The 13,481-nt window shown below is 34.1% G+C and overlaps 3 protein-coding genes across 5 annotated transcripts in view; 1 reads left to right on the top strand and 2 right to left on the bottom strand.

Moving 5' to 3' along the window:
• LOC108909653 (myotubularin-related protein 3) overlaps positions 1–2,072 on the bottom strand; it is a 35,361-nt gene extending 33,289 nt beyond the window's left edge. For both annotated transcript variants that reach the window (XM_018714043.1, XM_018714044.1), the window contains exons 1-2: positions 1,925–2,072; positions 423–710 (exon numbers count right to left, since the gene is read on the bottom strand). In XM_018714043.1, coding sequence (XP_018569559.1) covers positions 423–710; positions 1,925–1,938 — 302 coding nt within the window. In that variant the 5' untranslated portion in view covers positions 1,939–2,072. The remainder of the gene's footprint in view (positions 1–422; positions 711–1,924) is intronic.
• Positions 2,073–2,648: 576 nt separating this feature from the next.
• Positions 2,649–9,858, bottom strand: LOC108909648 (serine/threonine-protein phosphatase 4 catalytic subunit). 2 transcript variants are annotated; one of them, XM_018714038.2, is made up of 6 exons: positions 9,633–9,858; positions 9,211–9,360; positions 9,001–9,153; positions 8,645–8,945; positions 8,396–8,585; positions 2,649–3,116 (listed from the first exon to the last, which is right to left on the bottom strand). In XM_018714038.2, exons 2-6 carry the CDS (start codon positions 9,358–9,360, stop codon positions 2,987–2,989), a joined length of 924 nt encoding a protein of 307 aa, XP_018569554.1. In that variant the 5' UTR covers positions 9,633–9,858; the 3' UTR covers positions 2,649–2,986. The 2 variants fall into 2 exon arrangements, with proteins under 2 accessions (XP_018569554.1, XP_018569555.1); XM_018714039.1 differs by lacking the exon at positions 9,633–9,858 and adding an exon at positions 9,456–9,602.
• Positions 9,859–9,978: 120 nt separating this feature from the next.
• LOC108909647 (flotillin-2) overlaps positions 9,979–13,481 on the top strand; it is a 309,055-nt gene continuing 305,552 nt past the window's right edge. Inside the window, exon 1 of the mRNA XM_018714036.1 lies at positions 9,979–10,204. Coding sequence (XP_018569552.1) covers positions 10,156–10,204 — 49 coding nt within the window. The 5' untranslated portion in view covers positions 9,979–10,155. The remainder of the gene's footprint in view (positions 10,205–13,481) is intronic.

The following is a 13,481-nucleotide window of genomic DNA, read 5'->3' as shown; positions in this document are numbered from 1 at the left end:
GAAGATCAAGTATAAGAATGTCATCTTAATTAGTGATAAATTTATGCCATTCTCTTGATAATTGTTTCTAGTCTACGGTTTTGTAAAGACCTAGAGAAACACAAATAGCAAGTAACCGTAAACTATAGGCATGTATGAAAAATAATATTCATAATTTAATATAAAAGCTTTAACGTTATTGGTTTTTTAATGAAAAGACTGCAAATTATTGTTTCAAGTACCATTTTTTCTCTAATAAATCTATTTTGTCACAAAATGATATTTGTATATTTGAATCTCCATTTAAATAATCAATTCTAAAGTAAACCTTTGAATGAAGAGAATTTTTCTCGAAGAAAATAAAACTTAATCCTTTCGGATTAAGTTTTATTTTCTAACTGATTAACCTAACCTGATTTGATCTTTCGTAAATTGACACTTACTTGTATGTTCTGGCATCTTTACAGCCGATGTGAAGGTAGAACAGCTCTCTGGGTTCAACGACTTCGATGAGGCCCAGGGGAATATGGTAGTGATTTTTGCCATTCTGGAGATACAAACGGTAGTTTGTGATAAGAATGGCCCCGTCCACGGATTTTCCGCAATGCACTTTATTTTCTCCCGTCAGGAGGCCAAATGGTAGGTTCTTGGTATCGGTGGATTGTAGTGGGTACATGCAGATGGGGTCCACATGGTATAGCGAATTTGGTTGATCGGTATTATCCATTGTCCTTTGAGAGCGGTAAAAATGATTGATGTACCGTTAAATAGTAATAAAATAAGTATCAGCTTTTTAAAATTAAAAAATTCATATGTGAAAAAGTTAAAAAAACGTCCAATAACAAGACTGATTTTATTTTATTTAGACATAACCAAAATTCATTTATTTGAATTTGATACAAAATTTATGATTCAACCCAAGGTTTGACGAAATCCCTTGAATCGACTTTATAATTTTTTAGATATTTGTGATCATTTACTTAACCATATTTTATAATTTTTGGTTGATAGCAAACAATATATACAGAAAAAAATATATTACTGATAAGACCAATCAAATATTAGTCGCGAGAGGTTATAATATGCAATTAACACTTTGATTGTGTCCCTACGCTACTCATATCATTCTTTACTTACTTATCATCTGGTAGATACATTCCCTTTATAAACATTATCAATGCTACTTGAGGCACAATATACGGAATAATAAAAAGTGTGGTGTTGGAAAAATAACTGGCACTTCAGCAAGATCGGGACTGTTTAATAACAACACTTGGCAAAATTTCAAAATCTAACGAAATATGCTAATCATGTTTTCATTACTACAAAAAGTTGAAAGAAAACAACCTTTTCACTATCAAGAACGGTCCGTTATAAACACTTTCTAACATTGAGATAGGCAATAACAAATCTTGTCCTACACAATTTTATCGTTAACTTGAAATTTGCACATATCGTATTTCGCGCAAAATTTAATAATACATTTTATTTTTCACCTTGACTTTCATGTTATCTTGCTATCAGTTTTTAACGAATTTCTGTGCTGTGGTTTAAAATATCACTGTTTACAAAAAGTACATGGTGTTGTCAATAATACCTACTATAAAATAAAAATATGTTGGTTTCATTAGGGAGCCGAATGTGACGGACGGACAATTTGCAATCTATAAAGGAAATCAGTGCCACTACCACAGAAACTTGGACAAGGGCATTTTATCTCATATTATAGTGCACTAATTACTACACATCTTCAAATGTCAGGCATAGGGAAATCGTTAATTTCTATAACCCGGAGATTTCTCGAGTAAACAAGTTCGGCCACTGAGTACTGAGGAGGAATAAATAAAAATACGGTACGAATTTGTTTACAAAAATGTCCTTAGAAAAGTGTTAGATTGTGAAATGTCAAATGCAGGTGAAAAGGGAATATATAATAGGTACTTACTCTGTATTTACCATAAAGAATAGGCGCCTAAACTTTTAGATCAAATGATAACACCATTTCCCTCGAGATAAGATAATAAAGATAATGGTATTATAAATAAATATGCCACCTTCTCGTAAATAGATAACACACGAAAACGTCCTTGTGACATACAATCAAAATGGCGTATGTGACGTCGAGGGGTGACTCGTGGCGACACCTATCGTTAATCTCATTTATTTAAATTTTACAGCTCCTACGCGTATGCAGCCAACCATACACAGCACCGATATGGTGTGTAAACGACATGACGTACATAATTAATTACTCTATTCAGGTGCTCTTATTCCAGCTAGTGCGCTGGTCGCCCCCTTCGTTAACGACCAGTTTACGGATAGAGCCTATTTATTATTTTAACTTACGAAGGAGGAGTGTTAATATCGCTATATGTGCACCACACATTATTCGAAATATATAAATGGTGCTCCCACCCACCTCCTATTAATACTGGAACAGTTTTTTCTTACTTAAGGGAAACTTTGTCTGAAATCATGGACACAACACCCATTTTTAATATAAAAAAATGTATTTGGCAGTATATTTTACAATATTACATCCCTATCTTATCGATTCGGTTGTACAATGTCGATTGACTGTTCTGCTTCTGCGGTTGCGCTCGGGTAGGGTCGTCCAGTCCCACGACCCAATACAACGACTCGCTACGGTAAATAATCAACAATGCGTGTTACAAAACAATACCTCTATTTTCAGAATTCACAGTAACATACAAAATAATGAAACACAATTAACCTATATGTACAGTTGACGAATCTCGGCGCTAATCTGGCGGACAAATGTCAAACTAACTGACAGGTGGACAGTCTTTCGTTCTAAGGCGCAGTTGGATGCCCGCCGGCTGGATTAGCGAGGAGAATGCGGGAGTTCCCCCGAAGGGAGCTGTTCATTTATTTAAAGTAACGTTAGATTCAACAGAGAACGTAAGGGTCGTGAAATAAAATTTTCGCTCTTACGCAAGGTGATTAAAAGTGAAATAGGGCTATTACGGGTCACTAAAAGTATGCATTACAGGAAATAATCGGCTTGGGGTTTCTTCGAGGGGATGCCTCTGGTCTCCTGTGGGGCCGCCTCGAATATGGTGAAGTCCCTTTGTAAATGTTCGTTCAGTTCTAGTATGGCGGCCACGTTGCCGCACCTGAAAAAAGGACGGTAAAAAGTAGACAGGCTACGGTTAAGGCGGGCGTATGCCAACCCACGGCTAGCCATATTCAAGAAATTAGACATAAATAAAAACTTTGTAGCTTATGAGATGGCGGCAAGATTTTTTTTTTATTCATGTAAATCACTTCTCTTATGGTCCAGACGGTATCTGTTTCAAAGAATCCATATTTGGGTGAATCGTATATCCACGGAAATTTCTGCCTTTTTTGTTTTTGAAATATTACTAGAAATGAAAATTTTTCTATGCGCATAAAAAAAAACGTGGGCTTAACTTTTGGCGGCACAATATGTTAAAAAAATTCGAAGAATGTCATATTTTTCTTCTTATTTAATTATGTATCTTTTCAAGAGTTGATTTTAGGCGAAAATGGAAGAGGAAAAAAATGTTTGCAATTAAATTTTTTACAAAACATGTCTAGTTAAAAATCGAATGAATCATGATTATTATGCTAAAAATCGAAAAAATCGCAAAAATGGGGTTAAAAACAATACTTTTTAGGGAATTTTTTTGGGGTCTTTAAATTGGGTATAGGACCTTCATACTTGGCTCAAGAAAGGTTCATGTTATGTAGAATCATCACAACAAATCTCGTCAAAATCGGTTCGATAGATTTTGCATAATAATTTTGCAATCCAGATTTTGTAAAAAAATTTGCAAATTTTCAATATTTTGCACAGCAATAACCAAGGCCCTTAGATACTTGAAAATTTAATCACATATAGAAGGGCTCTCAAGCTTTCAAATGCTTTTTGAAAAATTCGAATCTGTCAATTAGGAGAGCTCTGGCGCTTGTTTAAACATTGGTCGAATTTTTGTACTATAATTTTGTATTTTTGTAATATAATGAGTTAATTTCTCATTTGCTTATATTTTAAACAGTAAATAATATTTGAATTATACTTTAATCACAAAAGAAATTATGTTAATCATCATTTCTTTTATATAATTAATTACTAATTTTCAACATATTCTGAAAATAATTGTCGTTTAAACAATTTTAGAATATTTAAATAAATTTATTTCTGATCCTTGATAAACAGTATATAAGTTTATGCACTACCTTTGATACAATAAAAAAATAAAGTTGATAATTAAAGGAAATTTAAAGATAAATAATTATCGGACTGTTGAAAGACCAATAATTATTAGTAATGATAGGCATTTGAAAATACGCTAATTGTTTTTTTTTAATCGCAAGACATCGATTTAAAAGAAAAATCATCCTCTAGAAGCTGAGATATTAAAAATTTGTTAAGCGTGTCATGGTTTTGAACTCGCCGATTGAATTTCAAGCAGGCCGAAGCGGCTGCGCTCTCTGCTTCCCCACCACCACCACCCGAACGATTTTCTTGAATTTCTCGCTTGCATAAATAACTTTAAACGCGTTTTAAAGTAGGTTGCCAATGAAGAAAAGTATTGCAAACTTAGACCTGGTAAGAACTCGGAATACCAAAGGTATTTTTCGAAAAATTAACCCGGATGTCCCAGTACATTTTGTGTAAATGACGGTTAACTTTGATCTGGTATAATTACGTGACTAATTGACCAATCGATCTGTTTTTTTTTAAAAGAAGCGTCTTTCCAAGAACTTTTAAAACCTGCTTTAAAAAATTTGATTAGATTGATTGATTGAACAAAGTTATTCTAATTGTTTATAAGTACAAAAATTCGACCAATGTTTAAACAAGCGCCAGAGCTCTCCTAACTGACGGATGCGAATTTTTCAAAAAAAGTTTGAAAGCTTGAAAGCCCTTCTATATGTGATTAAATTTTCAAGTATCTAAGGGCGTTGGTTATTGCTGTGCAAAATCTTGAAAATTTGCAAATTTTTTTTCAAAATATGGATTGCAAAATTATTGGAAATTTGTTGTGATGATTCTACATAACATGAAGTTTTCTTGAGCCAAGTATAAAGGTCCTATACCCAATTTAAATACCCCAAAAAAAATCCCTAAAAAGTATTGTTTTTTAATCCCATTTTTGCGATTTTTTCCATAATAATCATGATTCATTCGATTTGTAACTAGTCTTGTTTTGTAAAAAAATTAATTAAAAACATTTTATTCCTCTTCCATTTTTGCCTAAAATCAACTCTTGGAAAGATACATAAATAGGAAGAAAAATATGACATTTTTCGATTTTTTTTACATATTGTGCCGCCAAAAGTTAAGCCCACGTTTTTTTTTATGCGCATAGAAACATTTTCATTCCTAGTGATATTTGAGAGCCAAAAAGCCAAAAATCTCCGTGGATATACGACTCACCCAAACCAAAACAGATACCGCCTAGTCTATTATACGAAGTAATATTTCGGGTGCCACAGCTACAAAATTCGGTATTTTGTGATATAGTTTTCAGCCAAATGACACAGAGGAATCTTGTTATCAGAACCAATAAAACATACAGTTTTATCGCTCCACTTAGTGTTGTAAAAAAAATGTACTAGATCAAACAAGCCTTTTGTTTTAAACGCCCTTTAGAGCTAACAACAAGAAACAAAATGGACATCATGGTGGGGTTCAAAAATTCCTATGTACAGCCGAGAAAGTGCAATATAAGTCTGTAATTCGAGGCGACCAGGTACATCAGCCACGACATAACAACCTTAAAACCGCTATCGTCCTATTTTGACTGTTTGTTGATTTGATAAAATTGTTAAACCTAAATTATTCAAAATACTGCAAATACAAGTGAAAAGACGAATAAGTATTTACATCACAAAAATACAAGATATTTTCATTGAAATTTTTAATATTTTCAAAATAAAATCAACCAAAAAAAGCCTTATATTTTTTTTCTGAAGTGACAAATAGTAAGCATGGTACTAAACAAATATTTTTCAGGACAAAAGACCTGTTTGATCTAGTACATCCTTTTTGATAACAGTAACTGTTAGAGTAGGGCGATAATCATTTAGAGAACAAAACCGCAAAATGAAAATTGTGAGAAAATTGTACCAGCAAAGAATTTTTTCTTATCGCTCTCACAAAAACAATATAACAAAATACCTAATATTGTAGCCGTGGCACCTGAAAATATTTAAGTATTTAAGTATCATTTATCAGTATTTGTGCATTTTGTCTCCAAACTTGTACTTTTTATATTCGTAATAAATTCATTTGTAAGTATTAGACGGCGATGTTCGCAAGATCGTTTACATATAATTCGGCTAAAGTTTACAATTACAGTTATCGTTTCAGTAGTATATTGACAATCATATTTTGTTATAATACTTTTTATTACACTATCTGTTGGAAAGCAGAAAGAATATTCATACGCGTACAACTTATTGCCCTCTTTCAATTTTGTTTGTACCTACAAACTTTTTTGTTTGTTTCAGTCAGTGGAAGCGCATTTTGTGTGTACACATTTTAGTACATTGTTAATTGTAACCAATTTTGGGTTAAGAGGAGTAAAGATAAGCTGGACTTAGCCCTGTGGTGGTATTAAAGGTGGATTTTGTCATCAGCCATCACAATATAAAGTTGATATTATTTACTAAGCTTTGAATGGGTAAGCTACAAAACATTTAAAATCTTTCGTGGGAATAAAGCTTTTCAACATGGAAAACTATTAGATTCTAAGTTTTAATTTCCTTTTCGGACATGATTCCAATCAACGTCCTGAATGTGAGGAATGTTTGAAATGCCTTTAGCATTTCATTCATTCTGAACAGAATAAACGTTAAGTTAGTAAAAAGTCAGTCCACACTTCGGGACGACTGAACCTTAGAAAAATAGATTGCTGGTATCAAAAGTAGCGGCAATAAATCACAGCTGAAAAGCCAGATGTGTAGCCATTAGGCTATTTTTAAAACTTTCAAGGCAATAGAGAGCAGATAGTGTCGTTTGTTCTGAATCAACAATACTATTTTTTATATCTAGAGACTTTCATGAATAAAATTGGCAATACGCCCGCTTATCAAACTGAATATTTGAGTAAAAATACAAATAGAAAAATAAGTTTTGTTTTAAGTATAACATAATTTAGGTAGAAGAGAAGAATCAAAAATATAAAATATTTTTTCCCGATATTTTTTCTATTTTTAGAGTGGGAAAATGTAAATAATTAATATTGTTATAATTTCAAAATATTTTCGTTTTTTGTTCAAGGTGCTTTGCTGTGATTGGTAGGGAAGACCCCATACCCTCCTTTCCCCTCCCCTCCCGCGCTGGGCTAAGGGCCACCTTAGCAAAGCGCGTCCCAGGCTGCATAGCCGCACTACCCTACCCAACCATACCACACATAAACATGACACTACCCCCGGGGTTTACACAGACGAGCCGGCAAAGCAAGAAGAGCGCCAGAAGAAAGGGCCCTAGCCGGCGGGGCCCAGCCAGGACAAAAGGAGGTCCCACAAAGCGCCTACACCGGCCGCATTTGCGGTCGGGGTAGACGACGGATGGGGCCCGCCTACGAAGGCTGTCCAGGCCTACACGAGATGAGGCAGGATAAAGAGGGAAAATCCCCCTCGATCCCAAATCATTGAGGCCAATTTCTAGCCATGGAATAATGGCGCGGTAGGGAAGATTTGGAAAAACAAAAGATATTCAACTGCGATACTTGTCACACTCTGGATTTGTGTCTAGAAAATTGTTAAACATTTTTATGTACTTAAGACTTATGAAAACATGTACACAAAACCGAATTGTAAAAAGGTTTACTTTTACCTCTCACGTTTATCGTTACGTTTCCTGAATTTTCCACACTCCTTGAACGTACAGAAAATCACATACGGTACTATAAACACAATCACACCCCGCCGAATGTTTTTATGAAACTATTAACACATGAATTGATCACAATTACTACGTACTTTTTACATAATTCTCAACACTAACAGGAAAGGTACATTCCGATGTGGATTTTCCGTGATCCCTCACTGCGAAAAATTAAAGCACTTTTAAATATAAAGATTGACCTGTTTCAGGATTTTTGTCCAAAGTAATTTATTCCTTTCATTTGCAACACACTGTATAGGATCCAAATATTCACTTGGATTTTCATTTATTATTATATTAAATTCATCCAAAAACAAGTAAAAGTTTGATTTGATTTTGAACTTTTTAAATATCGATCAACGTTAAATATGAATTCTTAAAATTTTATCTAAATCTTTAACTGCAGCTTTGTCGCACTCCGATTGGGTCCGTCAATGATACACATAAATACAAAAAAAAAGAACTTTCTCCGCGAAAATCGCCAAAAAATGAGACTCACACACAATAATTATTAGTGGAATCGGCACATACCTGTAGCAGTAATTGGGTGCGGACCATACAGTGAGAACGGTTTCGTTGAAGTGCCACTTATACCCTTCCATAACCAACTGATGGGCTCGGCAGATCATGTCGATGTCGTTGGCGGCATTAAATTGCGCCACTACGTCAGACCCGAAGAGGTAACCGGCGCCCCTGGGAGACACGCCCCATCCCTGAGTGTCTACAAGAAGAAACGAAGGTCAAAATGGTAGGCGTGATGTGAATTATTCGGGAATGCACCTTCCGGATCGCTCCACAGCAAGTCACACATGGGCCCGTCGTGGGGAACCTCCTGTTTGCGGTCGATCACTCTGATTTGGTCGAGGGTCTGAATGGAGGGAGACAGCCCACCGTGAACACAAAATATCTTACCGTCGATTATGGCAGACAGGGAAAGGTAATCGAATATCTCCGTACAGTATCTCCAGACCGTGATGGATCCATATTTCCTCAGACACTCGTCGTAGAAACCGTACACTTGCGTGATTTGGCGGGACTCATGGTTGCCTCGTATCAAGGTTATACGGTCTGGATATCTAACCTAAAATTAATGCAATAAGCAAATGTAATGATATTTGTACCACCTATACACTTACCTTAAGTGCTAAAAGTAATAAAAAAGTTTCTACACTATAAAACCCCCGATCGACAAAATCTCCCATAAATAAATAATTAGTTTCAGGCACATCACCGCCTACTTTAAACAGTTCTTTCAGGTCATAAAATTGTCCATGAATGTCACCACAAACCTAGAAGGAGCGGGTTATTAGGATCGCCACTTTGTTTGTTTGTTACGATAACCTTACCGTAACAGGAGAATCTACACGTTGCACGTTGCTCTCTTCCACCAATATTTCCCTGGCTTTTGCACACAGAGCTTTCACTTCTGCTTCTTTGATAATCTCGCATCTTTTTAGCTGTTCTATTTGTCTATCTAAGTCACTAGTATCACCCATCTAGAACAAATTGAACCATTCTTAGATCATAGTACACATCACGTGGAAAAACTAGCCATCGGAAAGCAAGACGCAAAGTTGTAAAGTAAACAAACCTTGTTAGATATTGGTTTCACATCACTAAATATTCAATTAAAGGTTATGTTGACATATTTTGTGAAAAAAATAATTTCTAGATAGTTCTACTTGCACTCAATTATCTACAAAGCTTAATTAACAAATGAAAAGTTAAAATATGACAACATCTAATACAAAAACATGAAAAATCTTACTTTTTAAACAAAAAGTATAACACAATGCTACACGATCTCCTTAGTCATACGAATTTGTCTAAGCCATACGATCACGTTATGACTCATTAATCGCAACAGGCGACGCCTGCGACGTATATCTGTGCTTAACACAGCCCCATCGCGACGCCGATAAATAGCGTTTTAGTTTAGTAGTTAATCAATAATGTAGAAAAATATTCCAAAATCTTGGTTGATCTGGAGTTTTACATTTATTTATTTCATTACGTTGTTCTTAGAAGGTAGTAGATCAAAATAATTCCAGGAAAAATAAATGAACATCGTTTATCCCCAATGCGACGCGGGAACAATCAACAATCACCAATCGACGCGCAACAATAGACGCTTGCGTTAGCGGGGGGGGATTTAACATGGCGCATTAGCGTTTGTTGTGTAAAAAGCGGTCTCGCGTATTGTTTTTAGTTAGTAAAATTGATATAAAGTTGTATAGATATTTGTGATCGTGTGTGGTGTATAGTGAAGTGTATTGGTGAACCGTTGCAGAATGGGAAATATTCACACTGTAGGACCAAATGAGGCTCTAATAGTTTCAGGTTAGTAAGAAAAATGATTTCAAACGTTTGAATTCCATTTAAAAATCAGGTGGGCCCCTTACAATTGCGACGATGCCCTATATCTACTATAAGTAGGCGCACCCAAAATCGAAGATTTTGAAATTCATCCGAGTTTCTCAGATGAGTAGGTACCTATGTTGATCATTTCTTTTCGACCGCTTGCATGTAAAACAAATCTTCACAATCGGTGGTTTTTATCGTGCAATATTTTTTCTTTTGCAATTAACAATACCTGGACCTACACCTGCAAATGCATTTTAAACAAGGTCGTGTGCAGCTGAGGTAGGTATATACATATACTAATGTACTAGGTTATGTTTTTGTTGTCGTCCGTAATCGTCTTTTAAATCGTACCTACAATAATTTACGTTTCTGTTTATATACCTACCTACTTAATTATTGTGTGACAGGCAGAGGTGTTCTGTGGCTTGTAAATGTCGTGTGCATCGACATTTCTTTAAATAAATTTTGATAGGTACGCCCTTTTTGTTACGAAAAATTATCAAATACGCCTAATCTACTTAATCGATTTAATTTCGCTTTCAGGCGCCTATGAGTCGGACAATTCGTCTCTGAAAGGTCAAGGAATAATGGGAGTTCACTTTGTTTTATTTTCGGCTATTTCGGTTCACTTGTTACAGATTAACACTAATATAGGATAATAGCTATGTTCCATTTTGTGGAAGGTTATCTTCATTGTCGAAAACGAAATTAATTTATTTGTTTTAATATGTGGTTTTTCTGGTAGACGTCAAAATTTTAGACAATTTACAGTAAAAGGGCGCATCTGTTTCTTTTTTCCATAAATAAGATATGGAATAAAATTTATTTTAACCCGCATCTAGATGTATAGATGTGTACATATATAGTTAATTAAATATTTTAAAAACTATTAAATATGTAGGTACTACTTAGTTGTACTGTCGAAATGCAGCAAATTATAAATACGTAGTTAGTCTATATTTACATTTGTTTATATAATATTCTCGTATTGTCATGATGAAATCCGTTAGGTAGGTATACCCGAGGGTACACCTTTTACCACAGGATAGGTAGCTACTTTAGATTAGAGACTAGGTTTTGAAACAGTAGGTATGATCATTAATGGATTATTACATTATTTACATGTGAACATATAAAAAGAAAAATATGAACATATTTATTTGTTTCTTTGACTATTTACTTACTCTTAATTTTAAGGTGTGGCAACATATTATTTATCATTGTCTTCAACCGTTTGTTTTATGTTTAAAAAGTTAAAAAAGTAGTTACTTAGAACTATAGAACCGTTTACTCAATTACATTTCATTTATCTGTTATTTATTTAAAGTTACCAGAAATGCAACGTTGACATGTTGACAAAAGAAAAAGAGAAAATTCGTCAAAAAAATAGCTCTATATGTATGTCCTAAACGATCTTAAGCTGCCTGTGGATAATATTTTCTATGAACGATCACTTAATTTCTTTAAATTAAGCGTTTATGTGTGCAATTTTTTGTCCAGCATTTTAGAAGTTTGAAGCAATATCTCTTCATTGCACCAATTATATAAGTTTTCTTTGGGGTACTTATAAGACAACTGACAATAATACATTCAAAATAAGGAAAACATTTTTTTATCTCGAATGATTCCTGAATTGTGCACGCTTGTTGGACATACAGAAAATACATTCTACAAATACTACAAACATAATCACACCTCGCAGAATGCTTCTAGGAAACTGTCACCAGACGCATTAATCACAATTTTTAGAAATTTGTCGGACAAAACAGGGAAAGGAGCGTTTTCTAATGTTTACATGTTCTCCGTTATCTTTCACTGGGAAAAACAGGGTGAAAAATTAAAGGAATTTTACTAAAAGTGCTATATCTTGTCAATTTAAAACGCCATTGTATTGTATTTATTGTCGTATAACTGGTTGCCTATTATCTAATTTGAAGGAAAGTAAATACAAATCACTATAATATACCAATACAATACCTACAACTTTTATGTAGGGCTTGTTGAAATGTTCTACATATCGTACGGTCAAGTTGGAAAAGCTATTTAAAATGCCAGACTTATGGATTGAAAATGCGCACAGAGAACCACAATAGTCGAAATACGATGAGATATGGATATATGACTATTTTACAATATTGTGCAAGTAGTAAATTGCAGGAATTTGATATGAATCTATTGTTTGATAAATTTGATGACGTGTTTCTGGATATATCAATATAAATCAGTAATCTCCATATACCGGGTAGGGCATTTATCTTGAGACAAAATAATATCTCGGTTGGACTCGATTATTTCGAAAAAAATCGTAGGGCACCGAGGTCCATATTATGATTTCCGGCCTAGACCGGAAGTGGAATTTTTAGATCGGAAGTTGATTCTTTTAAATGGAAACACCCATTTTTTACCACTGATTTCGATTGAAAAACGAAAAAAAAAACTATTTTTTTTTTTTGGATTTAACCGATATAAAAAACAAGAATCTTGTGACAACGGAGTGTCTTGTTGGGATCACTTTTTTTAAAAAAAATATTTCATATAAAAGTTGTAGAGTGAAAAGGGGGCTATCTTGAAATGACCTCGACTCCAAGTTCGTTTGAAGATCAAATTCAACATTTTAAATGGTACCCTCTTTTTTGACCTCGGAAATTGCAAGAGCGGGAAGTTTTACAATAAAATATGAACTTAATCTCAAGAATCAGATTAACGTCGAAAAACTATATAATCATTAACTACTTTTAGCACTACCCAGGAATAACGACGTGGACGTAGTAGCTTTTTATTCCCTTTGGGGTGCTTGTTTTCGGTAAAATAAAAAAAAAAATTCAGATTTCTGAAGAAATTTTGAATAAGTCAAGGGCATGTCAAGATAGCCCCCTTTTCACCCTACAACTTTTGTTTTGTTTGTTGTTTTTTTTTTTATGACCATGTTGTGGCCAAAATATGGGTTAAATCCAAAAAAAAATCCAAAAAGTATTTTTTTTTCGTTTTTCAATCGAAATTCGTGTTAAAAAATGGATTTACTGAACAAATTTTGGCAAAAACGAGATATTTTCGACAATTTCACTGGCCGAGGTATCACCTGTAGGTGTCGTAACCTGTCTTGGAAAAATATAAAAGTATGGAAAAAAAAGATGTAACTTGTATGACGTAATTTTATACGTGATCCATCACTGTGGTGTGTGGGATCTGATGTGTGTAATTTTACAAAAATTTTCATGACTATATTGGAGCTTTATTAAAAGAAAAATATCGA

This window comes from Anoplophora glabripennis, unplaced genomic scaffold (assembly GCF_000390285.2).
Source record: "Anoplophora glabripennis isolate ALB-LARVAE unplaced genomic scaffold, Agla_2.0 scaffold529, whole genome shotgun sequence".
NCBI lineage: Eukaryota > Metazoa > Arthropoda > Insecta > Coleoptera > Cerambycidae > Anoplophora > Anoplophora glabripennis.
The sequence above is the reverse complement of the archived record's forward strand: the minus strand, read 5'-3'. Positions and strand labels throughout refer to the sequence as shown.